The sequence below is a fragment of the Gossypium arboreum genome, chromosome 10 (assembly GCF_025698485.1).
Source record: "Gossypium arboreum isolate Shixiya-1 chromosome 10, ASM2569848v2, whole genome shotgun sequence".
Classification (NCBI taxonomy): Eukaryota; Viridiplantae; Streptophyta; class Magnoliopsida; order Malvales; family Malvaceae; genus Gossypium; species Gossypium arboreum.
This window is the reverse complement of record NC_069079.1, coordinates 121,603,711-121,631,609: the sequence shown is the minus strand read 5'-3', so window position 1 is coordinate 121,631,609 and position 27,899 is coordinate 121,603,711. Positions and strand designations below refer to the sequence as shown.

The 27,899-nt window shown below is 32.5% G+C and overlaps 2 protein-coding genes, 1 long non-coding RNA gene and 1 pseudogene across 4 annotated transcripts; 1 reads left to right on the top strand and 3 right to left on the bottom strand.

Moving 5' to 3' along the window:
• Positions 1–107: 107 nt before the first annotated feature.
• Positions 108–5,777, bottom strand: LOC108488175 (plant UBX domain-containing protein 4-like; annotated as a pseudogene).
• Positions 5,532–15,960, top strand: LOC108489375 (kinesin-like protein KIN-UC). Its single transcript, XM_017793893.2, has 21 exons — positions 5,532–6,210; positions 7,085–7,185; positions 7,403–7,525; positions 7,744–7,929; positions 9,310–9,531; positions 9,617–9,761; positions 10,178–10,327; positions 10,699–10,787; positions 11,000–11,212; positions 11,406–11,540; positions 11,901–12,080; positions 12,207–12,386; positions 12,949–13,068; positions 13,204–13,332; positions 13,407–13,542; positions 13,639–13,731; positions 13,944–14,069; positions 14,438–14,563; positions 14,824–14,967; positions 15,048–15,176; positions 15,340–15,960. Exons 1-21 carry the CDS (start codon positions 5,979–5,981, stop codon positions 15,492–15,494), a joined length of 3,114 nt encoding a protein of 1,037 aa, XP_017649382.1. The 5' UTR covers positions 5,532–5,978; the 3' UTR covers positions 15,495–15,960.
• On the bottom strand, positions 15,766–16,993 carry LOC108489376 (uncharacterized). Its single transcript, XR_008272180.1, has 3 exons — positions 16,907–16,993; positions 16,315–16,582; positions 15,766–16,149 (listed from the first exon to the last, which is right to left on the bottom strand). It is a non-coding gene; the product is annotated as an uncharacterized LOC108489376 (long non-coding RNA).
• On the bottom strand, positions 16,993–21,615 carry LOC128279224 (uncharacterized). 2 transcript variants are annotated; one of them, XM_017793896.2, is made up of 3 exons: positions 20,907–21,037; positions 20,745–20,802; positions 16,993–20,169 (listed from the first exon to the last, which is right to left on the bottom strand). In XM_017793896.2, the coding sequence occupies exon 3, from the start codon at positions 20,125–20,127 to the stop codon at positions 17,134–17,136; it is 2,994 nt and encodes a 997-aa protein (XP_017649385.1). In that variant the 5' UTR covers positions 20,128–20,169; positions 20,745–20,802; positions 20,907–21,037; the 3' UTR covers positions 16,993–17,133. The 2 variants fall into 2 exon arrangements, with proteins under 2 accessions (XP_017649385.1, XP_052876012.1); XM_053020052.1 differs by having other exon boundaries at positions 20,745–21,615.
• Between the last annotated feature and the right edge of the window lie 6,284 nt (positions 21,616–27,899).

The following is a 27,899-nucleotide window of genomic DNA, read 5'->3' as shown; positions in this document are numbered from 1 at the left end:
CCATTTAACCAGACTCGGCCATCAAAACCTGCTTCTTGTACATACTTCACTCGGTACAATAAGCAGTTACAGTAATGACTAGATGGACGAGTTCTATGCAGCCCAAGCTAGAATTTCTGTATTACCACAGAATTGATCAGGCCTGCCTGCTCGACGGTTTGGGTTGGATCAACACGAGGTTTGGGAGGGAATTCCATCATCTGCAATTGATAAATTGTTGCACTCTCAGGTCTAAATGCATCGATGAACGAAATAATGTCTCCAATTGTATTGTGCAAATTGAAGTGAGCGACCAGGCGAGTCCCGTCAGCCAACCTAAGCTAAATTGAGGTTGATGGTAAACTTTCTTCTACAACCAGGCCAGGAGAAGGACTTGGAGCACTGTTGAGAGGACTGGTAATATATATCAAGGGTCGCAAATTTGTTTTTTTTTTTTTTTTAAGATTTTAAGGGCTCAAAAATCTTTTTTATCAACTTTTAAAGGACCTAAAATAGTTTTTTCTCCAACTTTTAATAAATTTAAAACCTCATTTTTTTTATTTTGATTAGGCCTCAAAATGTCAAGAATGGTTGTCGAGAGTTGTTCCAACACCCTGAAATGTTGTCTGGTGCTTCTTCTTTGGTTCCTGCATGAAAGATAAAACACGGGATTGATATCATCGAGTGGACTTCAAGAATCAGCCAGCTAGTGTTAAATGTTCGTAAGAAAAAGACAGATACATGTCTGAAGAAGGCCTTTTCGATCCCTTCCTAAATTCTATACAATGCTGAAAACAGAGACTTAGTGACTTACAGGGTATTTCTCGTTTCTCTTTTATCAGATTGACATGAACAGGACCTTTTATCAGCACTCTCAAGTTCTTTAGGACACCCGGACTTTCTGATGCTCCGCATCAAGATTCAGCCAAGTTATTAATAAAACACGAAAAGGTATTCTGAAAACATATAGAATGAAACAAATGTTTGCGAGATGCATGAAACAGAAACGACAAGAATGGAATGCCTAATTAACATTACCTCTAAGAAATGTGCATTTTCGGGATCATCCAACCTTCTCAGAGGAACATCATTTACTGTGAAGCCATCAGTCCAGAAAACAATGTTGTGAATAACAGTCTGAGGCAGCTGAGGTACAGAAGATACATTTTCCCCTGAATGTAATCTACCGGTTCCAGTAAAACTAGTTGAACTTGACGATGGATTAAGCTGTTCAATTGGCCGTTCTACGGCTCCCAGTTGCCTAGCTTGATTGAAAATCTCATCTACTTCATTATTCTTCGAAGGATCTTGAACAAGAATGCCACTGCAAAATCTAAAGAGTTATACTCGATCACCCTTAAGCATTTCATCATATTGAATTATAGGCTTGGTATTTGCTTTAAGTTGAACACCTTGAGAAAGCTTAACATAGAAAAGTAAATGGTTTCATCAACAATGAAAAAATGACGAATAGGTATATATAAAAGTTGTCCATTCCCCGGGACATTTGAAAAATGAGATGTTATGAACAAAAATTTAAGTTTGAAATATAGGCTTAGAAAAAAATTAGGTCCGTTTTCTAAACGAGTCAGGCTTTGTTAAGTTTTTTTTGGCCTGGCCCTCCCAGATACATGTCTTTTTAAAATTTATTAAAAAATATTTATTCTAATGTATTTGATAAATTGTATTTTTTGAAATTTATTTTATATAATAAAATAATTTTAAAAATTTTAATCTGAGTCAGGCAGATAAAATCTAAATTTAACATATATAATTTAGGTTAAACTTAAATAAAAATTTAAACTTATTTTTTTAATAAAATCGAGTCCAAATCTATATGGGAATTAAAATTTTGTTATGATGAACAAAAGTGTACAGGTGAGTGAGTATTTCAACACTCAATGTCAGTGCAATATTGCAAGTAGAAAATGACAAAACACTGAAACAAGGTACCTTTGTGATGTAATGCAAGTCTTGTAAGTTTGGATTGCATTTAATTATTAGGGTCATAAAATTAATGAAATAATGAATGTTTTGTTTTTCTTATGAAAACAAATATTTGGGCTATCATTTTCATTAATGTTACACAATATTGCCATTTGCCAGCAATTTAGTTTCTCTTAATAATTTTATGGTTAGCTTCACTCCTATAAAGTTGTTCATTCTTTTTAAGGAAACACACTCAACCACCTCAAGTTTATATAGGATTTTATTTTCTTTTTTGGTAGTATAAATAATGGTTAAATAGGTAATATGATTATTTTTTTAATTAGTTAAATAGATATTTTTTTCAAGATTTAGGAAAAGAGATTGATTTTAGAGAGTATGTGAAAACGCGTCCAACTAGACTTACTTTCTGCATACCAATTGAGCGAATTTTTCTGTTTATATACTAAAAAAAGCGTGCCCACCTAGGCATGTTTTTTCCTAAATTATAGTAGAAAGTTTGTCCAATTAGACGTTCTTTCACACAATCTCTTCAAAATCGATTTATTTTCTTAAATCCTGAAAAAACCGGCATATTTAACCTATTTAGCCATAAATAATATTTTATTGATGACTATTTTAAAATTGGTTTTATGAGAAATTTATATTATATAAAATAATTGATTATTGATATTACGAGTTAATTTAACATTAAATTTAATTTTAAATTTAACATTAAATTTAATTTTAAAATTTTAAAATACCCTTTAATAATATTTTATCTTTTCATATTTTATATAATCTTTAAATAAAACAATTAAAAATATTATTTGAAAATAAAACAAAAACTGATAAATTCATATAAAATTCTCTTACTACTCTACCAAAACTATTTATTAAAATAATTTTATAAATATATTTTAATATAAAATATTTTCTTCCACCAAAATGTATAATTAATTATAATTTAGTTATGGAAGAATATTTTGTAATCTAGATGGAACCATGAAATTCACTATTTTAAAGTGTTACAAGTACATTAAAATCATTTTTTTAGATATGGTAACGAGAACAAATTCCTTATGATAATACATTTTAGGTTTTATAATGCATTGAAAGAATTTATTTATTTACATTGTTGGAAAGGACAACTACGAACCCCCATATGAATCGTAAAATGAACATGTATAATATAAAAAACAAAAACAAAATAATAGACTAAAAAGTAAAACCTTTTAAATTCAAGTTAATAAATGAGGTCCCAATGGTTTTTCTACATATTTAAAATTTAATCTCTCTATTTTTATTCCAATTTTCAAGGAATTTAGTCATTCTATTTTATAGATTTAAAAATACAAGTTCAATTGTTGAAATAGTAAAATTCTTTGGTTAAATTCAGTTTTATTACAATATCAAAATTTTTGTTACATGACTACCAAGTTAATACTTCTTTTATTTCAAAATATCACCCCATCAAACTTGAAAGATTTTTAATGGTATTAATAATTGGATATGAATTTAAAAATTTAAAAAGTAAAAGGACTAAATTCTAAAAAGTAAAAGTTGAATGACTAAATTTCAAATATGCAAAAAGCATAGGAACTTAAAACATAATTTAACCTACAATTAATTTCATTAATGATGTAAGTTATCATTCAGGTTGAAGCAATGAGAATATTTCGCATTAATTTATTAAATGCATTTATCACCAGTTCAAATATGCGAGGGACCACAAAGATAGGAAAATTTATATTTAAGTGTAGAATATTTTGAGAGAAATATAGGATTAGTGGACCAATTTGGAAGGTTTATTTGATTAATGGGCCAATAAACATAAATATTCACCAAATTCATCAAGGTAGTAGGGAAGGGAATATCAGAAACTTCAATAATTTGTTGCTACTGATGGAAATAGAATTTATCAGATTTGTACCTATCATAATTCATAACAACCAAATCCGTCCTTCAACTTAGATTAATTTTCAATTCAAGTGAGGATTTAATAATGACCAAATTAAATAAGTTTATAATTTTATATAAATTGGACCGACTTGGTTAATTATTTGGTCAGTACAATTTTCTTTTAATTTGATCATTTTCTTAATTAAATTTCCAATTTGATTAATTTGTAATTCTCGATTCAACTAATTAATTCATACGATTATATTTTCTTAACAAATTAATATTTAATAAAAGTAAAATACTTAAAAGGGCATGATTAATACATTGACGATTTAACCATCATATTTCATGTTCTATTCATATATAGATCATGTTAAAAGAATTTCAATTGTGAGATATATATCAATATAAATAACATTTTATATCTATATGGTAGAGATCGCAACATGTCTATTTATTCTTAATTATGGTTTTATCTAATATAGCCGCTTAATGTTGTCCTTTTCTACCAAAAAAAATAATACTTGGATTGTTAAAATATCAATCATATAAAATAATTATGAATGTATGTAAAACTTCGTAAATTTTTATATCACTATAAGTGAATTTTCTTTATATTTAAAATATATTTATATGTTATTAAAACATGATTTCAATTAGGCTAAATTTATAAAAAATAATTTTTGTATTGAATTAATATTAAATTTAATCTAACTCTACTTTGTTACTTTGGCTTTCATTCTTATTTTGACGTCCAATTTACAAGTTTTTATCATCATTGGATCATTGGTTATAATCAATATATTGGAAAGTTATGAACAAAAATTTATTTAAAGAGAAATCCCAAAAGTGTAAATAATATATATTGTTATATTTATATTAATAAAAAATATACAATGATTGAATTAAATAATTTTACATTACATAAAATTATAAACTTATTTAAAATTTGACCAGTATAAATGAAGTATATATACACTTGTATATATAAAATAGGTCTTGTATTTGTCTTTGAAAAATTCTATTTTATAAATTTAAATTGAATTTGGTTGAACTCGATGTATCATATGAAATAAACAATATGATTGGAACTTGAAATTAACTTTAACGCAAAATACTAATATTTTATAATTTTAGAAATAATGTTAATATTTGTGAATATTTATCTTTTTAAATATTTAAATATTTTATAATTTTAATATCATTTGTTGATGTATCATTTTAAGTAAATAATGTCATGTTAACATGAAGTATAAATGAACTATAACGAGAGTTGACACTTCAATATCATAATAAAAAAATATATTTTAGTTAACATTTTCATTAAAAAATCAGGCTTTTTCTAAAAGGAAAATGATCAAATTTAACTAAAAATTAAATTAAAAAAGATGCAAACATTGAGTACTAAATTTGATATTATGCCTAAAAAGGAATTTTTTAAAGGTAAACTATACCATTAGTCACTAAACTATAGATAAGTTTTCGTTTTTGTCACTTAACTAAAATAATTATAATTTGACCACTAAACTATTCAAAAGTTTTTATTTAAGTAATTTTTTTTTATAAAAAAAGTTTCACTAACGAGTTTCAACCAACAATTCGACGACTAGTACGAGTGAAAAATCAACAAAAAAACTATATAACATCAATTTTAACAGCTAAATAATTAAATTGTAACTTTTGAATAGTTAAGCTACTAAATTGAAAATTTTCTAGTTAACTTACAGTTTACTTTTTTTTTTTTTTTACTCTTTTAGCTCGCAAAGCGAAGCTTTTTGAAAATATTGAAAAGGAACAGCAATGGTGACAAAGACACTACCTCTTTCGAAAGGAAGAAGATAGATATCCAGAAAGGCATTTGAAATGTGGTGAGTGCATTTTATGCCGGCCCCCCACCTTTTTTCCATTGACGTTTTCTCACACCCAACAGAAACAAACTACCCAACAACGCGGGAATCCCCCTTTGCCATTTCTTCTCTTTTTCATTTATTTCTCTTTGTGTCGTGCCGGCCTCAACTGCTACCCAATCCAAAACTTGTCAATAACCCTTTTTTTTTATTTGTTGTTTTCCATTTGGGTTTTGTTCTTTCTAAGTGCCCATTAGCTCACTTTCTTTTAAAACCAACTCTTTTTAACAATACCCAGTTTCAGATTCTTTTTTCACTCTGACAATGGCTACAACCAGTTCTGGTTTGAGACCAGCACAAAGGGCTGAAAGGCAAAGAGTTTCTCAACAAGGTCTTATCCATGGTGGGAATTCATTAACGAGAAGTTTAAATAATGGCCAAAACTCTCTTCGCTCAAGTGATACCAAACCTCTTCATTTTCCTCCTGCTCCTACATCTAGACGTTCAGTTACTCCAAATTCTCGTTCTAACTCCAGGGACTTTGATGATGATAATGGTTGTTTTTCCCCTCTGTCTTTAATTTGCTTCATTTTTTACTTAAAAGTTTCAGTTTTATTTTTTGGTGTGCTATTTTGCTTGCTTCTGTTTGAAGGTCTGAATTTTTTTGGCTGGTGGGGTGGAGTTGCTTTTGGCTTCCTTAAAATGGGTTTATTCTCGAGTTTCATTTTGACTTTGGTGGACTAATAATAATGACCGGTTATTTGTTTGTTGCTCTTATGCTTGTTTGATCTCAAGTTTTGGCTCTTATAATCATAGTTTCATAGTCAAATCATAAACAGGGAAAATATTTGGCTATTGATTTCCTACTCTTGGCCTTTCTCATTTGTACACAGAAAAAGAAAAGCTTTCAGAACTTACATGGGTAATATGAAAAATGTAGGAACTATTCTTGGTATGTTTTGTGGGGGGGGGGGGGGTGATGATGTAAATGAAGCCAGGCTAAAAACGTGAAAATTTGGGGGTCTACTTGGATGATGTCAAGGTTTTTGGCTAAAATGTGAAATTGGACTATCAAGTATCAACATTTGTCTTCAGCTTAATGATCTGCATTGCTGTTAGGAATTTAATTTCATTTCAAGACGAGATGAAATTTTTTCCAAAGAATCATGCATTCAAGGGCTTTCTTTTCTTTTCTTTTTGGCTTAGAGTTTACAATATCTTTTAGTTTTTATTCTGGAAACTTTAAATAAGGGGGAATAATTTTGGATATAATTTGTTTGAGCAAGGCTGAATTATTTGAAAACATGATTTTAAGATATGGGCTTAATAAAAAAAGTCCTTGCTTTATTGAAGGATGAAACCTGCTACTGACTGTCATTTGATTAATGTATTTTTCTGAAATGTCCTTTGATTCTGTACCTGGTTTATAGATCCTGGGAGGGTGAGAGTTGCTGTAAGACTTCGACCAAGAAATGCTGAGGATCTTCTTTCAGATGCTGATTTTGCTGATTGTGTTGAATTGCAACCCGAGGTATTAACAAATTCACAACTCTATTTTGACATTGTTGTAAATTATCAAAGCATGTTTTCTTTCTGGTTCATAGCATGATTTCATGGTTTTTTATCATATCTAAGTTGATCCTGCAGCATTTCTCTTGTTTTTGCAATATTCATTGACTTCCCATTTGGGGCCTCCCCTGGAATCATAGATTGATGGTTTCTTATTTATGTTGTTCGGTGCAATGTAGCTGAAGCGTTTAAAGTTGCGTAAAAACAACTGGAGTTCTGAATCTTACAAATTTGATGAAGTCTTCACGGGAACTGCTTCTCAGAAGCGAGTTTATGAAGTTGTTGCAAAACCTGTGGTCGAGGTGAGTGAGAAACATCTTAAGTGGTAGAGGTTTTCTTCAACCAGATGATACCTATTGCTTGTTCATTCTTCAATGCTCTCTCCATGTGTGTCACTTAACCCCCTTATTATGTTTGCATTTTCATCTTAAAATTGGTTGCTTTGAAGCCATTGTTTCTGCCTTCTAAGATTGTTTAGTTTATATTTAATCTTTTTGGTTGATTTAATATGTTTTTGCAGAGTGTATTGAGTGGTTATAATGGGACAGTTATGGCCTATGGTCAAACAGGCACTGGCAAAACTTTTACACTTGGCAGACTTGGTAAAGATGATGCATCTGAACGTGGTATTATGGTTAGAGCTCTAGAGGACATAGTGGCCAACATATCTCTTGCTTCCGATACTGTGGAAATCTCGTATTTGCAGGTAAGATTCATATTGCGTTCTTTTGTGTGATCGTTTGTAGGCACTTGTCTCATGGTTGTTGATTAAATTTACTGTTGAGGTGTGTTTTCTTCCTCAACCTATAGCTAATGTATTAGTTTTGAGTTGAATTTATCATTTGATGCTTTATCTACTAGATAGGCATGGTTGGGTTTTGTTGTTTGGACCTTTTTGATTTAATATTTAGCCACATGACAGTTATACTGGATGAAAACAAACTAACATACTAGTGATATGGAGAGAAACATGATATAGTCTATTGAGACTTGTACACAACAAAGAAGTAGCAAACAACAATAATTATGCGAAGACAGCACTGTGTTCAGCTACTAGGCTTCAGAATCAAGATCCTAAAATGTGTATAAATATGGCGTAATAAGTTGATGAAAATGGAAAGCATGAGCCCCATTTGGCTCTTTATTGTCAGTCTAAGGGTTGAAAAGTGCCTTTCAACCCAAATCATGATTTCAAACCAAAAATAATGTAAACAAGGAGTTTTTCTAGCCAAACCATGTTTTTAAAATGAGATTTTAACCGAAGCAAAAAGCTAAAATTTTTACCTTTTGGCTGAACTTAATTTCTTATCCTCATTAAAGAAGTCCAACATTTCTTCTACTTTACATGTCTAAAATGGACATTTTATTTGTTCAAAAGTACTTTTTGACAGCAATAGCAAACACTGTCAAAATTTTCAAAAGTACTTTATCACAACACTTTTCAACCTCAATGGTAAACTGGCCCTAAGAACCCTAAAGTTTTTAGTCAATTTCTTTCTGCATTATCTGAAATATCTCTTCGTCAACTGAAAACACAATACATTCAAGAGCCTTGTTGGTAGATTGAGTTTTGGTTGGTATCTACATTGAAAACAATGCAAAATTCAGTAAAAAGTTTGTGAAGTTTACAGCAAGTATGGTTACGGAAAAACTCAGAAATTCAAAATAACACTAATTGGATGAAGGACCCTACCATACCTTATTCACCTTTATGGTAATATTACAATTAGCATATTTATGGTGCCAAAGCTTATGGAATCCGTGCTTTAGAGGATGGCTCAGCAGATGACATTATTTGGATCAATAGCTTGTGTCTGCATCAGTCTATTTTTCTCTAGTAATCTTTTAATAGTTAATTATGGAGACACACACAGACACTTTTATGTATTAGTCAAAAGCAAACTAAATTGTTAACCATTGACCAGATATTTTACCAGACTGTTTGTGCAGTGATTGGTTGTTGGAAATTTTCTAGGTCACCAGCCTTTAAACTATTATTTTGTGTGCCTTCTCTAGTTATATTGATAGAAAATTTTGGATGAACTGATTGCTCTTTTAATTTAGTGTTTTAATTTTTATAATCCAGTTGTATATGGAATCTATACAAGATCTGCTTGCACCTGAAAAGACAAATATCACTATTAATGAGGACCCCAAGACTGGGGAAGTATCATTGCCTGGTGCTGTCACAGTTAAGGTCCAAGATCTTGATCATTTTATAGAGCTATTGCAAATTGGCGAGGGAAATCGCCATGCAGCTAACACAAAGCTAAATACAGAATCTTCACGTAGCCATGCAATTCTAATGGTAAGCATTCGTTAGAACTTGGTACTCTGGAAAGAAATGTTAGAAAAAAGGTACAAAACGGATCCTGAAATCATTTATCTCGCAGGTTTATATCCGGAGGTCTGTCCCTGAAAAAGTGGAAGATGATATTAACTCTCAAGATAGGAAAACAAAAAGCAATTTGCCTCTGGTTAGGAAAAGCAAGTTGCTGATAGTGGATCTTGCAGGTTCTGAAAGATTAGACAAATCAGGTATGTTCTTGATGGTTTCTATTTCCATTTAGAGGACTAGATGTATGCTTCAAACACGTATTGCCATTATCTTTTTTAGTTTTATTTTTGTACTGTGTCTTATACTCCAGTTATGTATATGTTTCTTGAGTAGAGTAAAAGTTTTATATAACTGGTTTCCAGTATGGAAAATTATTTGATCCACCATTAGGGCTAGTAGGGGGATATGTGTTTAAAATTATTATAATATAACAAAAAAGTAACACTTGTCAGTTTCTTAATCCCACTTGTGGAGTAAAAAAGCTCTACCAGCTGTATATAGGAAATGGACTCTTCCTATGTATCTTGTTTCTCTGAGTGTTAACAGCTGAAAGTAGGAGCATAATTTTATCGGATCATCCTTCAAAAACTTGCCTAACTGTTTATCCATGTTACAGGCAGTGAAGGTCTTTTGCTTGAAGAGGCTAAGTTTATTAATCTCTCTCTTACTTCGTTGGGAAAATGCATAAATGCATTAGCCGAGAATAGTCCACATATACCTACGAGGGATTCTAAACTTACAAGATTGCTTCGTGATTCTTTTGGAGGTTAGTAAGGAACTCTTTACTTTATGATTTGTCTTTTTGTTTCTAGTAATACCTTTATCAAAACCTGAAGGTTTTGAAGTAGAACATTCTATCAGTGACGTCTATCATCTCTCACACTAATATCACTGTTTCTACGTTTTTCTTGGTATTGTAATATGATTAATATATGTCTATATCAGTTGGTTTTCTTAATTAATAGGTTTATGACTTGATAAATGATTCTGTATTGTACTTTACTGGATATCTTTCAAAGGATGCTTATCTTTAGATTAAGTAAGCTTATTCTGCATGCACTATTAGTCTTTTAATTGTAATATGCTTGCTCGTTTTATCTTCAAATGTTCTTATTAGATTCATATGTAAATGGATAGGCTCTGCAAGGACTTCACTTATAATAACAATTGGGCCATCTTCACGACATCATGCAGAGACCACTAGCACAATAATGTTTGGGCAGCGGGTGAGTATATGAAGAATATTGCGATTTAGAAGTTGAGAATCTCCAGTTGAATGCATGCTATGTTATGTTTAATCATCAACAAACCTCTCTTTCCCCCTTGTTTCTTTTGTGCATCTGCTCTGCATTATAGTTAAATGCTTGAACCATTAATTTTGATGAAGACAATGCATTATATGTTTTTCCTTACGCATCCTAATGTCTTGTTTTTGCAGGCTATGAAAATAGTAAATGTGGTAAAGCTTAAAGAAGAGTTTGATTATGAAAGTTTATGCCGAAAGCTTGAGACTCAAGTAGACCATTTTACTGCTGAAATCGATAGGCAACAGAAATTGAGGGAGAGTGAAAAATATGATTTAGAAAAACAACTGCGGGATTGTCATGATTCTTTTAATGAGACAAGAAAGAATCTAGTCACAAGGTCTGAGGTAGTTTTCTTTCCTGCTTTACTCAACTAATTATAATTAATATTCAATCTGAAAATTGTTTCCTGGCCTTTTTCTAACTTTTCATATTTTAAATCGCATTACCATCTTGTCATGTTTGGATCCAATACGCATCTAAATGTTGGTATAATTCTATTTTTTCTTAAATTTGTAATATTTTAATATTCTTTTGCAGTTTTTAGAGCAGAAAAATACTCGCTTGGAGTTGGACATTGAAGAGGCTTTAGCTGAATTAAACTGCCAGAAAGATCAGAACTCTTTGTTGGAAGATAAAATTGCAGACTTGGAAATGAGTTTAAAACAGAACAAGGTAATTGTCTTTGATAAATATTTGCTATGGCTGTTTTTCCATGCATTAAGGTTATATGATTCAAGCAAGTCTTCTTGTCAGTAGCATTCCAGTGGATCTCTAAGTCTGTAAAAGTCTTTCTTATAATGTTATGGTCTTCAAGAATAGCCTTACTTTGTACCAAGAATCTTGATCAGTGGTGGGTGTAAACAGCTTTGATTTATATCTACACATGATATCATGTGAAAGTTCTCGCTCTACATTAATTCTAAGGATGCAAATGGACAATTGAGCTAAATATATTTATGGTGTTCTTTATATTAATAATTTCTATTATCCAGAAAACAAGAGTATTTATGCTGTTCTTTTGATTGTTAGTAGCAAAATCAGCTGGAAAATTGTACATACCAGAAAGCACTAGCCGATACCACTCAGATGTATGAGAGAAAGATAGCCGAGTTGATGAAGCAGCTAGAAGTCGAGCGAGCCAAGTCTGAAAGTGCTGAAGAACAGTTAGATGCAATGAAAAAGCTTTCAGATGAGCATAAAAAATTGATTCAGGTTAGTGGTCCTAACTTTTGTTTCATCATTCTTTCTGTGAATTATTATTTTCTATTTCACTGATTCCTCAAATTCAATTTTGTAAAGATTATGCAAACCCTGAATATATATTCTTATTGCTAATAGCATCATGAGATGGAGAATTCTAAATATCAGAGGGCTCTTGCTGACACTACTCAGATGTATGAAATGAAAATCACGGAGTTAACTAAGCAATTAGAGGACGAGCACACCAGGTTTGAAGGTGCACAAGAACAACTAGATTTGGCAAACATGCTGCTAGCAGATTATCAGAACTCGACGCAGGTTAAGCTTCTTCCAAAAATGAAATGTGAAATGATCTTTTGTCCCCCCTCCCCTCCCCCCAAAAAAAAAATATCTCCTTACAATCTAATTGCTTTAACGGTACAATATCCTCTTATTTTCTTCCCTTCCTAGGTCTGCTTATATTTTATTTGTTATCATCACTTTTTAACAATTATATTACTCAATCGGCTTTTTTATTTTGGGGTGCATCTCAACATTCGGGCATATATCCTTACACTGCCAAATATTGTTTATCTGCCTGCCATTTTCTTTACCTGAAACCTCAGTAGTCTGTCTGTATTAGACAACATAGCTTCACATTTCAATCTGTTTCTGGCCCTTGGAGAGAGTCAGATGCTCCATGCCATTGCTAATTCCGTGAATTTATCTTGTTGTCTTTGTTGCATATTTTGATTACTAAAGCAGTCTAGTCTTTTTGAGCAGTTAAACATTCCTGGAATGCCTTTCCTTACATTATTCTGCTGCAGATAATTTACCAGCTTTCTTTGAAGTTATTCAGTTTCTGAACTCTTTTTGCACTTTTGTTTTTCATGATCTCCAGGAGCAGGAAGAAACCAGTGAACTGAGATTGAAGTTAGAAGAAATGTATCGGCTTCATGAATCTACTGTAAATGAACTACAATCCCTGAAAGCAGAATTTAAAGATCAGATCCAAGAGAAGGTATGATTGGTCATGCATATGCCGGCATGCATAACTTTTAGTTCAAGTTTTGTTTAGACATCCAGCAGCTGTGAACTATAGGCCCGAAGTTCTAGCCTTAATGCTTTTTTCTCTGAAATAAATTGGTTTTCCTAGGAAGCAATTAGTGAAAAGCTTTATGCTGTTCAAGAAAAATTATCGGCAGAAGAAAAAAGGAGGAAGGCTATTGAGCATGAGCTTGTAAATCTTAAAAAAGGTGCGCCCGAAGGAGATAAACATTTTGAGGTAAGTTGTTTGTACGTTTTTTACATCATGTCAATTATTATTTCTTTATAGTATTATAATATCAAGTTTTGCAGGATAAGAAATCGTACGTGAAGGAAAATATCAGAGGAACTTCAGTGTTAGGTACCTCAGCAAGCCTCAATAAGTCAGGCACATTAAGGGTCACGCAGTCTGCTCAGAGGGCTACAATTGCAAAGATATGTGAAGAAGGTAAGACTTTTGCTGTAATAAAATCGTATATCATCAAAATATTTCTCCTAGTCGACAAGCAATCTTGACTTAGATGTTTTTGGTTCTTAAATGCAGTCGGACTTCAAAAGATAATACAATTGTTAACTTCTGAAGACTTGGATGTGCAAATCCATGCTGTGAAAGTGATAGCCAATCTTGCTGCTGAAGGTGGAGTTCAATATATATGACTACTGGATTTGAATAAAATGCTTTCATTCTTTTTGCCTTGCTTGGACAATCCTCTGATGGAATTGTGTTTTTGGATTGATTTTAATGCGTGGCTATTTCCAGTCTCTTTTTTCATCTCTGCATCTTTTTGTTATGTGCTTTGAAAGTTTAAATCATTTCTCCCGAGGTGATTATGGTTTTATATACTGCAGATGTTAACCAGGAGTCTATCGTGGAGGAAGGCGGTTTAGATGCCCTGCTTACGATGTTGAGATCATCTCAAAATGCTACTATACTTAGAGTGGCTTCTGGGGCAATTGCTAATCTGGCAATGAATGGTAATTGCAAATTACTATCTTCCGTTGGCATATTATTCACTCCGAATCTGGCAATTGGTTATCAATGATGGATTCAAATTGAACTCTTTTCCGTTTTCTAAACATTTCCACATAATATCTTTTATTGTTATAAATGGCAACACTTTTTCGTATGAAGAATTAGCTCACATGCATATCACCACTTTCATTTCCAGAAGTACCTTTACAAGAAAATCTCAGGATGTACCATGGTTTAATATGCAAATAAATATAGTTTTTCACTCCAAAGTCAATCATCTCATTGATGCATTATCTCCATGCTGAGATGTTTAAATCCTCCATAATGTTCAGAGACTTCCTATGTTAACCTGTTTCTGAATCATTCTCAGAGATGAATCAAGGTCTAATAATGAGCAGAGGAGGTGCTAAGTTACTAGCAAAGACAGCTTCTGGGACAGATGATCCGCAAACTCTTAGAATGGTTGCCGGTGCACTTGCCAATTTATGTGGAAATGGTATGCCCTTTTTCATGTACACTATGGATTTCTTTTGATTGTGGCTGAAGCCGAGAAATTAACCAGTCAGTCATACCAATTGGAATTTAGGAACTGTTTTGTTCAAACTGTAGTTTCCTTCAACCGTAGAATCCGTCTTGCAACTTAATGTTTCGCAATTTACCTGATACACATTAAGATAACTGATCTTATCAAAACGGGAAGTTTAAGTCCTCATCTTGATTTATGCTGTTCATTTGGATGTTTTCGTCATTCAACAGAAAAACTACACACAATGCTAAAAGAAGATGGAGGAATCAAGGCAATGTTGGGAATGGTTAGATCGGGGAATAATGATGTGGTTGCGCAGGTTGCTAGAGGACTGGCTAACTTCGCTAAATGCGAATCCCGAGCAATGGTTCAAGGTTCATCCATGTCTCTGAAGTTTGATAGCCTATGTTGGTTATCTTCTCTTCACAATTCTAACGAACTTTGGTCGCTGCAGGACATCGCAAAGGCCGTTCACTTCTAATGGAAGATTGTGCACTTGAATGGTTGATTGACAATTGTAACACCACATCGGCTTCAACCCGACGTCACATTGAGCTGGCGCTTTCTCATTTAGCACAAAATGGTAAGGGCCTAGGGCCAAAATTTGATACAAAAAACGTACTTCACTAAAATCCGATTCCAGTCTTTCTCATTCTTGGATTATAAACTGTAAGGGCCAAAATTTTCATGGCTGAAACTTATCAGTTTCTTTTAATGCTGACTTCTTAATCTGCTGCCTCTTGTAGAGGACAATGCCGGGGATTTTATATCGAGTGGAGCATTACAAGAGCTTCAACGGATATCAAATGAATCAAGCAGAGAGGATATCCGCAACTTGGCAAAGAAGATGCTGAAATCAAACCCTGTGTTTCAGGGTGAGATGCGTTTAGGACAGCAGTAAGATGTACATACAGTATGAACCTTACAATTTGTTTATGTATTCTCTAATTTACTAGATTTCTATTAGGGATAGTAGTTTCCACCTTAAGTTATTAATATATATCATCAAATAACTTCAATCCATCAGCTCAAGATGACATTAAACATTCAGTCGGTTCGATTTTAAAAATTCAGAAAATTGAACAAACTCCTTGAGCATGAAGAACCGGTCATATTCATTGATCTTAAACCTTAAAACTGAAATGAAAGATCCAAATTGTCATGAAAAGAACTTTCAGAACTTTCTATTTTGATACGGCAATACAATCTGACTGTTACTTAAGAATGTCGAGATCACATGTTGAAAGCTCATTTGCAGGAAAACGGTGAACATTTAGTATATATCACTATGGAGATACGGCTGGGCAATGCATCACTTAAAATAGAACAAAAGTGTGAAAAGGGAATAAGTTTGATCGATATACACAGGCATTTCTTCTTTGAGCAGGGCATCTTGCCCCATGTCTTACCTACAAGGTACTATGGTAGGTACTATGGTAGGCACTAGCAGGTTCCAGGGCAAATAGACTTGGCTCTGGCTGCTTGTCAATGGCTTCAAAACCTTTCAAAGATGTGATCTCACCTTGAAAGAAGAACTGCAGCAGCAACTTCACTACCTATACATTTCAAAGTAACATTAGACAGTTTGAATCACATCTTTAGGTGTCAAATAACACCTAAACCTATGCAACTAGGGAGAGGAAATATTGAGTATAACATCTATTCAACATTAAAAACTATGTAACCCTAAAAGATCCTCCAAATATATGAAATAGACATACCTTTGTCATCTGCATATCCGTATTTGATGATCACAGTTTGAGTAGCATAGGTCTAAAGTTTTTAGTCAACAGCATTAGACAAGTGTATTACATAGTAAAAATGAAACAGAAGGAATGCCAAAAACAGACCAAACAATAAAATAATGGGAATGAAAAAGTACTTGATTGATCCAGGAATAAGATTAGTATCTGACAAATGTTACAAGAATGGTACAAGACTTAGATCCTTGTTGTTGCCCTTTAGCATTCGGAAACATATTGTAGAAACCTGCATGAAATATGTAAATCAACAAATACTTTCTGTCAGAAAATTTATGATGACAACTAAATAAGCCAATCGTATATCGGTTAATCATTTAGGAAGAGACTACAATCAAATAAACATGCCAATGGTGCTCTTAGCCTGTATTGTAATATTATGCACCATGCTTGACACAGAAAAGGTACCTTGGAATTTAACAAGCTAACTTTCTCGACTTAGCTAATGCAATTAAGTTGTCAAACTTTGAGCCATTGAAGAGAATAAAGCATAGCACTATCAAAATGTGAGACATTGTTAGAAAACAGCAAATTCATCGAGATAAGAGTTTACCTTTTGAGAGTGAGAAGTCCTCATCTTGGTCAACAGGCTCTCCGTGTTAAATGCTAGTTTGAAACAAGAAAAATCATATTGCAACATTATGTAAATTCAGTACTGTAGGGCATATCATTCAAAGTTAAAATGGTATAAAAATTCTCAGAATTGTTTACAGGAATTTTATTTGTAAACCTTGTATAAACTAACGTAAAATTTGCTAACAAGAAACATAGAACCTATGGTTAAGTATGAGTTTGAACATTTGCTAGAAGCCGGGTGAGTTTACTTAGAGTTTCACGAGCAGATACAGTATCTGGATGATCCTCACCACAGATTGAAGTTCTAATAAAAATAGCTTTCCTAATTAGGTCATCTCCTATGTCAAATTGCCCCCCTCTTAGCAGTAATTTGGCCCTAGTTTCGAGCACAGTGGCTCTTGATAATGCCAAGTCCTGCCAAAGACAAGGATTCAATTGAGCATTAGTTTTGATGGGCCTCCAACAAAGTGATTTGTCCAACCACTTCTCGACTGGGGTAACAAATGCCTGGTCTGCTACCTCCAACGCATTGGTGCATAGCTGGAGCAGTTCAAGAGCAGGTCTGCATCTAGAGAATGTAATGAATGTCCGAATTGCAAGAGGCAAAATCACTTCTTTGACAAGGTATAACAGTTCCGAGACCCTGAGTTCAACAACTATCGGATCATTACCAAATCCAAATAGCAAGAAACATGCTGCCCATATATGTTCCGAGTGGAGGGATAGAGATCCACGACTAACAACAGCTTGAACCATGGCATGTGCAACACCAGTAAGTCCTCTCTTCCGAGCATAAACCTTGATGAGCTCATTGAAATGGACATAACCGTCCTTGGTACTACTTCGTGCAATGTTGAATCTCAGCAACATGGAATATGCTTCTGTTTCGGATCTCTTGGAGTATGATGAAGAAAAACCACATGTCAGGGAACGCAATACTTTTCTCCAAAAACAGGTTCTTTTATGTTTCTCGGGTATCTTGCGAGCAGCTAGGGCTAAAAGGGAAACTGGAATGGCAGCAGGAGCAAACCAACCACTCACCAGGACCATTCTTGTCGCTAAGCTCCTTGGTCCATCAGCATGATCAAATACGGAAAAACATACCTCAAAGAGTTGGAGAAGGAAAGTGTTTTTCCTCAACGAGTGAGCCTCCCTACCACTCAACGAAATGTCTCTCAAAGGTATACGATTGATAGTATCCAGTAGCCGGCTCGGATTTATCGGTAGCTCAGATAGAATGGCGCCTACAATTGCAAGGCCCAAAGTCAGCCTTCCAACTTTCTCCTCAATAGTCCTCAGCACATCAATCTCTGCAATAGGGTACTCTTTTGCACTTAACTGCATTAATGACATAGCCTCTACTGCAGACAAGTATGAGAGTTTTAAAGGTTCCAGATTCATTACACGTGGAAGCCGAGTGGATATCAGAATGTGGGTCTCTCCTCCAAAACGAGGAAGAAGATCCATTATGAGCTTTTGATCCCACCAATCCTTTTCACTCTCTAAATTATCAATCACTACCAGAAAAGGTATGTTTCTCATTAGCTCTTTCCGGATTCTAGAAATGGCAGCCTCTTCCTGCTCATCGAAGCTTTTCATCTTGCTTTTGTCTGTGCAATTTTCGACCCTAACATCAACCTCTAAAAGAGATCGGAGATTTAGATAATTCTGCCTAATATACCGGCTTTCCCCTCCTACCCATAGAACCATCTTATACCTCTGGTGATATCTGTAGGCAAATTCCAGAAGAAGCTCTGTCTTCCCTATTCCCGAGTCCCCAGTTACGCAGGCAATGCCCTTTCCGTATACAATTTTTGCTGATTTCTTTCTCCGTGAAGTCCATCCACCACCTTTAGGTCTTTGATTCTGTTGCCTTTCAGTGCTTTGCATCTCAATCTCCTTTTCCGACTCTTTCCAAATGACTGGTTCTTTACCCTTCCTACTGCCACTCCCCCACTGTCGTTTCCCGAGTCTTTCCTCTACTGAACTGCTCTTGCTCCAGCCAATCATCAAATTCTTTCTCTTAGATCGAGCTTTGAGCTCAAAATAATCTCTTTCCGTTTCTCCACTAATGTCACCAAAAAGTATAAACTCTAGCTCGGACAATTCTTTCTTCCTGCCAACAAAGTTCTCATTTCGAGGAAATGGGAATTCCTCTTTTTCTACCTTTTCTCTCCACTTCATCATTTGCTCTACAACACTTCGTCTTCCTAACCGCATTGCCAAGAGTGTAACAGCTCGTGATATGCAGTCTCTCCAACTACCGTCTTGAGCTTCCAATTTCCATTCATCAACTCGAAAGAGGCCATTAACAGCTTCCTTCCATTCCTTCTCCAACCCTCCATACAAAAACCATAATTCACCCCCGTGTTTTTCCCACAGCTCTCCCCTCTTCTCAACTATATCCCGGATGAGACAATCACTGGGACTCAAATCAAAATAGATTGGCACCAAATTTTTCTTGCTTGAAAAAAATCTAAGCTCCTCAATAGTATATGGATTCTTGAAAGACTTCCTCGTTAGAATTACAACCCCGAAGGAAGAAACATCCATTGCCTTCTCCATAAGTCCAAGCTTACGAGAACTCCTAAACCGTGCTCTATCAGATACAAAACAACTCATCCCTTGAAGTTCCAGCTCAGCACGGAGCCAATTTGCAAATCTTTGTAAGGAAGGTTTTCGACCATGCAAACCTATGTAAATGTCATAGCTTCTATTTCTGTTAGAAGATAATGATATCGGAACCGGGGAAAATGACATGTCGTGGCTTCTCATTTGCTTTCTGTGCTTTGCTATAAGGTCATAGTAACCGTTGTCACCTACATGACCATAACTAGATAAGGTGCCATTGGAGACAACATGGTCGGACTTCCGGAAGTCACTTGAAATACACGCAGTAGGTTCCAATTTCATATCTGGCAAATCAAACTGAGCATTTCCGTGGCATTCGGTTCCCTGAATTCCGGAACAGGAACTTGGAGGATCAGCACTTAAATTAGCACTATCACATTGAGCATCAGACCTTGTTGATTCTGAAAACTGACAGGTTGATGATCTAGGAGAGAAGAACGGTGATTGGTTCGCAGAAAAGAATGCCGACGATGATGATGACATATTTCTAGAGGTTGTCACTGGAAGCGACCCCAACGTGCCGCTATCTTCTTGGAAATCCATATTCAAGGTACTTCCCATCTCCATTAGGTAAATCCCATGAATATAATCAAGGTATAAGAAGCCACTCTGAGATAAAAAGGAATGAAATTAATCATTAGCAAAAAAAAGGGTATTACCATAGGAAGACCTGCAATTTTAATTTTAATTTATACACAATTTAATGCTATAAATCCATACCAGTAATGTTTTAGTTGAGAAACATCAATGCCAAAAAAAGAAAGAAAGAAAAAACTTGAAATAACAATTGCAGAAAAAAATTCATATATTTCCAAACGATTCAATTATTTGGAACACTAAGAACAAAAAAAATCAACCAGCAATGTGTGTTGGAGAAGAAATAAAAAGAAGCAAAATATATGTAATATATGCAATATAACCTAAAGTCTTACAATAATCATATACCTAAAGTCATGAAAGCTAAATACAAGTGTACAACACATAAAGAACAAAGAGGACCCCAAGTTTTGAAAATTTGAAAGATTAAAGAACCAAAAGGGCAATGAGTGAAGCATAATCTCAAGACCCTTACAGATCTAAAGAAACTATTAAATATACAAAGAAAGTTTAGATATAAAGACCCACTTCTGAATTTAGTAGAATAAAATAAAATTTCCACGGTAATTCAGATCTGAGGAACTTACTTGGCTTCAAACTATGGGTGCCAAACCAATCAAAAAAACCAAATTTAACTTCAACAGACTGCAAAACAAGGGGGCATTTAACAATAAAAATAGTTACCCAAATGAATATTTTTGAAGGCAAAGTTGATAAACTGTTTGAGAATGAAAGAGACAAACACTCACAGTATTGCAATCAAGGTAGAGAATGAAAACAATGAAGCTAGTTAAGCTTTTACCATTAAAAGTTAGATTTGATAAAGACCCATTTTTAAAAGCATACTAAACAAAGTAAAGGTTTTCATCAATGCCCCCCCAAAAAAAAAAAAACCAAATTTAACTCAGTAAATTTCAAAGAAATTATATGAACCCAACATAGTGATCCAAAAGCTTTAAAAAAACACATTTGTTTGTTTTCTTTGTCCAATAAAAATGGACCCCTTATTTTCTCTCTCCCTTGTCTATTGAAAATATAGTTCAAATCTAAAACAAGGGCTTTTTTTCCTCTTTCAGTGTCTTTGTCTATGGGTTTTAATTATTGATTGTTTTTCAAAAAGAAGGTGAAGCAGAAGAAGAAGCAGAAGCAGTGAAGTACTGAAGAAAGGGCAAAAATGGGGACCCAAAAGGACGGATCTGACGATATATACGGGTTGGTAGGCTCCATTACAGTTTACACTGCTTCCATTTTTATAGCTCTGAAAAAAAAAACACTCTTTTTTGGCTGAAAAGAACAAAATCCACTGTGTTTTTCGGCTTTTGGGTTCACATTTAAGCATGGGTTTTTGGTTTTGTCACTGTTGTTGTGGTTATTGTTGTTTGCTGATTCCTCTTCTTCTTCTTCTTATTAGTCTTAAAAGGAAATAATAGATTTTGTTTATAAAATTTTAATATGTTTTTCAATAATTAATATTAGAAAATCTAACATAATAATATACTGGTTTTTTATGGAATCAAAAATTTTATTTTAATATAAAATATCATTATATAAAATAAGAAATATTTAAAAAATCAAAATATCATTTCATAATTTCATGATGATTTTTTTCCTTTTATGATTTTTCTTCTTTTTTGTATTCTTAATGATGACATTGCATGAAGGATGAGCAAATTGGTAAAGAAATCCAAAAAAAAATTCGATTAATTTCAGTTTTTCGGTTTCGATTCTATTTGATTAAATAATTTAATTTGTATTTATGGAAAATATATAGTTTTTTATAAATATATCCATATATTCAATTAACATGATTTCACCTAATTTTTGGCATTATTAAATTGTGAAAGTGAAATATGGATAAATCATTATTAATTGATGAGTTTGAGAGAGGAAATGGCATCACATGACTGCAAACAAAAACAATGGTGTTGAGAATTTAATTGAAATTATATTAAAATAAAATGTATTCAACATTAGTTTAATTAATATTAATATTATTATTAATATAATAGGACATAAATTTGAATACGTTGAAATCGTATATATTATTTTCTTATTTAAAATTAAAGAGAAATTATAAATAATATCAAATTTTATATTATCTTCATATACAATAAATTAAAAATCAAAATATAATTAAATAAAATTCACACACCATAAAACTTAAACCAAGAGCAACTTAAAGAAAAATCCGCATATAATATTTATGTATTGCATGACTCGAATAGAAATACGTAACTTCTCTTTGTCCACGCATGCAAGACTTCATTGACTATGAGGTGATTTTTAATTTTTTTACTTATATTTTTCTCAGAAAAAGATATTATTTTTATAAGCATAGTTGAAATTATAGTATAAAAATGTAAAAGAATATAGTGATGATGTTAACAATATTGGTAAGTTAAAAATAAAAATAGGTAATAAATGAAATGACATGAAGAATGTAAATGCCGCTATAAAAGTAGACATTGAGTTGATAGTTCAATACTTATGATACTGACATTTTATTTTCAATATTTATTCATCATCATTTTTATTTTGTTTTTATTTATCATTTTATATATTTAAATTAGATTTAATATTTAATAAGTACTCATTTGAGCCTAATTGAATTATTTTCAATTATAATTTAGAGTTTAGAGTTTATTTCATAATTGGGTTAGTAAAATTCATTTTAAATAATTATTTAGCAATAAATAATTTCCTAATTGTCAATCACATAAATAATAATATAAATGTATATATATTAGATTATGAAGAAAAATTATGTAAATATCTAATTTTTTATAGAAAAACAAATGAGACATTAATTAAAATAGTAAAATTGTGATTTTGAAAACTTTGATAAATTCAAGCCTCATTATCTATAATGATTTTTATAAAATATTTATTTTGAGTTTAAGTTATTCTTTATATATATTATATAAAAACATAAAACAAATATTCTCATAATAATATTGATTATTTTTATAAAAATTATAAGATTTTTTAATTGAGTTAATATTTAATACAGTTATAATGTAGTTATATATTTGAAGTTAGGAGAAAATATAATTGGTATGATATAAGTGACAAGTGTTGGAACCCTAAACCCATAAGGAAACAAAGGGGTTTTGATTGGGTGTGCTGTTACATGAAACCACGTGGTAGCAACTAGCAAGTGGTATCAACCAAAGGAGTCTTTTGGACTTATGTTCAAACCACTATTTCAAATTTTCAAAATTAATTTACTCATTTAAATCAATTATAGTAGTCCTTTTGGTAGACAGCCTCATTATCATTTCTTATTATTCCCATCAACAATTAAACACCCTTATTTTTATCATACTTTTTTAGATTAATATTTGATACAAAAATCATCTATTATTCTTTTGATGAATAATTTTAAAATAATATTTTTTAAATTTTTAATAGATGATATACACTGTGAGTATAATTGTAATAGTTTATGTCAATGGACTAAAATTATCAACTTTGGGGTAGCTTTTAAAACAATCACTTAAGTTTCATTTCAGTCACTCAACTTTTAAAAAGTTACAAAACAGTCACTAACGTTATGAAAAAGTGACAAAATGGTCACTGATTAACAGTTTCCATTAGGGGGTTTATGGGACCGCTGACGTGGCAAGTTAACCTGCTGATGTGGCAAGTTAACTTGCCGCGTTGGTGATGTGGCTGAGCAGCTGATATGGCTAGTTTAGGGAAAAAATTAAAGGGTTATGAGTTTAGTTTTAGGGTTAGAAACAGATTAGGATTTAAGGGGTTTGGGGAAAAAATGATTTGGGGAAATTTCTGTTGTGATTTGGGTTTTTTTAGGGTTGAAATTGATTTGGGAATAGATTAAGAAGAGTTTAGGGTTAAAAATCATTTTAATAATCGATTAAGAAGGGGACGATTGGTCTTTTTTGTTTGGGGAGAAAAGAAGACGAAACCAGAAACCATTCAGTGTTTTTGATTCTCAGCGACAATGGGCAATAGAAGAGAAGCTAGCTATGTTGTTACATCCACTTTAACGGGTAAGTTGTTGCATTTAGTTTTAAATTTTTGGATTTCAATGTTGTTATTTTGATTTAGGGTTATTTCGATTTTAATTTTAATTTCGATTCTGATTTTGATTTTGATTTTGATTTCTATTTCGATTTTGATTTCTATTTTGAAACACTCACTAATTCTGATTTTGATTTTATTTGTTATTAAAGTGTATGACATATAATGTGTATCGTATGCCATGTGCATGATGTTTATTATTTGTATCTGTCATTGTATGAATGTCATTATCAAACTGATATTTGTTGTGTATGCCTGCCATTGTTTGTATCCCAGCTGCTATATTGTATGTAGCAAAATCAAAATTTGAATGCCATTATCAAATTGATGTTTGCTACGTATATCTGTCATTGTTTGTATCCAAGCTGCTATATTGTATGTGGCAAAATCAAAATTTTTTATTTACCTTTTTTATTGTGCTGGTTATTGTCTGTTATTGTTTGCCATGTGCATGACAAAAATGGTTGTGTTTGTATTAAATTATTTTAGGGGGTGTGTGTGTATCATTGTTGGTAGGGTTACTCAAAAAGTTGTTTTAGTGATTATTTTTTAACCAAGCATGCTGACTGCTTTTTAGGAGTGTTCCATCACATGCTGGTGGGGACAAGTATCAGGTTGAATGTGGTCCTGGCAGCCAGCATGTGGTGGACTTAGTTGAGAATTACTGCTCTTGCAGGAATTGGGATCTTACTGGAATCTCTTGCATGCATGTTTTGGCTGTCATTTATCTAAAAGATGAGTTCCCAGAGAACTATGTACAAATCTGGTATACCAAGCAAACTCAGCTTCAAATTTACTCCAACTTTATAAGTCCAGTAAGAGGTTCTAAACAATGGTCCTCTTTGTCAAACATGCTGCCAATACTGCCTCCTACTCTAAGAAGACCACCTGGTAGAACTACTAAGGTGAGAAGGAAAGAACCTGATGAAACACAAACAACAGAAAGGTTGAGCAAGAGAGGGGTGGACATGAGGTGCAGTAAATGCAAAAAAATAGGCCACAATAAGAAGAGTTGCAAAGGGGAAGTTGGCCAAAATATTCCAGTAATTCATTTACCTTAAGTTTTTGTATACTTCTATTTATGAATTTGTTTGACAGATTTCTCTTGTTCCTGTAGGTCAAAAGACATAAAGTTGGTGTCCCAACTCAGCAACAAGCTACCCCAAACTAGCAAGAGAATACCCCAACTCAATAAGCTGCCCAACTCAGTTACCTAGTGCCTTAACTTATCAACAAGCTGCCCTAAGAGAAAAGCTCCAATTCAAGAGAAGACCAACCACTGTTAGATGGATGTATCCTACTCAAGGGTCATCCATGATAGACCATTGATGATGATGTGAACAAACCTTATTTTGTTAACTTTTTGAAAATGTGTAAATTTGTTAACTTAGGTAGATAAATTTTTTGTAAATTTGCCTATGATTGCTACTGTTGATAAACTTAGGCATATAGTCACTGGAATTTTTTGTAAATTTCCCTACAATTCACATCTGTTCACTTGTGTTAAATTGTAGGAAAATTTGGCAATATTTTGCCCCTCATTCCTTTTATAAACAGTTTGGCGTTTTGGCCATAATATATGAGTATTGATCCATACTATTTTTGTTATCTCTTATCTTCTAACATATGAGTGTAGAAAAAACAAATGTGTGAGAATTAAGAAATACATATGTGTTTTTTCATCTGTTATCTTTTTCTGTATTTTGAATATTGAGAAATACATGTGTTTTCCATCTGTTATCTTCTCTTCTAACTGTCGTAAGCAACAAAAATATTAAAAAACAATTTGTAATCAACAAAAATATCTCATTTCAAGTCTTTCAAGTGTTTGTAAACAACAACATCAGCTGGTTAGCCATGTATACCAACAGCTATGTATAACATATGTTAAGCAACAATACACCAGCAGCAATATTACAAAACATAAGTTGGTTTTCAAAGCTAACAACAAAAACATAAGCTGATTTTTAAGGTTTAAAAAACAACAACAAAGTTACAAATACAAGCACCAAAAACCAGGTCCTTCTCTCCCTCCTCCTTGCGTCCTCCAATGTCCTCACTTTTTTCAAAAGACCCAACAACCATAATTCGTGATCGAGGCGTCAATGACGGATCAAACCAATTGAAAAATCAACATGGTTTTCGAAATCCAGAGCCAAATTTTTTACACCCAAAAAACCTCCTACCTGGGTTGTCATTGGACCAAGACGTGTTTAACTTGGCTGAGTTTCCACAATAGCACACCAGAATCACTTCAGGCATCTCTATTTTTCCTCTTCTCTTTCTTCTTCTTCTACTTCTTCTTCTTCTTCTTCTCCTCCTCTTTTTCTTTTTTTTCTTTTTCTCTAACCCTAAAATGTTGCTGGTAGGGCTATTAAGTAAGAGTAACCGGCTAGTTGGACTGTTTTGTGACTCCAACGACGCCGTCAACTGCCATGTCACTTTGCCGTGACGTCTGTGACGAAAAACGACAAAAATGATTGTTTTGTAACTTTTCGAAAGTTGAGTGACTGAAATGAAACCTAGGTGACTGTTTTGTCAGCTACCCGAAAGTTGGGTGACTGATGGTGTAATTTACCCTTTCTTATTATTCCCACCAACAATTAAACACCCTTATTTTATCACACTCTTTTAGATTAGTATTTGATACAAAAATCATCTATTATTCTTTCGATGAATAATTTTAAAATAATATTTTTTATTTTTAATAGATGATATACAATGTGAGTATAATTGTAATAATTTATGCCAATGGACTAAAATCATAAACTAATTCAATGCATTGGCTATATATACATTCATCCATTTTAAAAGCCTCTTTAGTAAAATTTCTTGTTATTAGTAAAGGATTATTCAATTACCATTGGAAAATTTTTATGGGAAATATATATATTTTAAAGAGTTTATAAATACAATTATAAATAAGTAACTATGATAAAATTTAGTATGAAGTATAAGGAGACTGAAAATTAAAATATATTTAGATAAAATTTAGAAGTAGTAATACTTAAAATTAAAATAAATTTAAAAATAATTCACTCGTAATGTAGAGTGAAATTTTAAAAACTTCAAATTTAAATTATAAATATATTAAAACGTAAGTCTTAAGTGGTTATTCTCATCTACTCTGTTGCCTATTTAGTAGCTTTTAATTTCTCAAAACATTTATTAAATCAATTCCAATAATTAATATTTTGAGTTCTATAGATTCATTAAAGGAGTGCCTACCTAGTATTTGATGTATAAACCAAAGAAATTATTAGGGTTTTTATTTGTTGCAGACTTAGTTGGCTAGAAAAAGAATAAGGTTTTTGTTAAAAAAAAATTAAATGCAATGAACTTTGGGGTTTGGGATTGGATGTACATTAATATATGCTAGTAAAAGTTGGACAAGTAGAATTTTCAAATTCAAAAATAAAATAAAAGAAAAAGAAAAAGAAAGAAAAAAAGAGAGAGAAAATGGTACAATGTGCTTTGAAAATCGTAATTAAAATAGCCAAACCTAAGATCTTATCTCTTTTAAATTTTAACCAAATATTAAATTCAGTGCTCCCATAATTCAAGTTTGTCGCTGAATTTTAAAATGAAAGGAGATTAATTTAAGAAAGGTTGAGCTTTGTATAAAACCAAAAGGATATCCTCAAAAGGTACACCTATAATTCAACTTTTTAATTATGAATGATAATGAAAAATTAAAA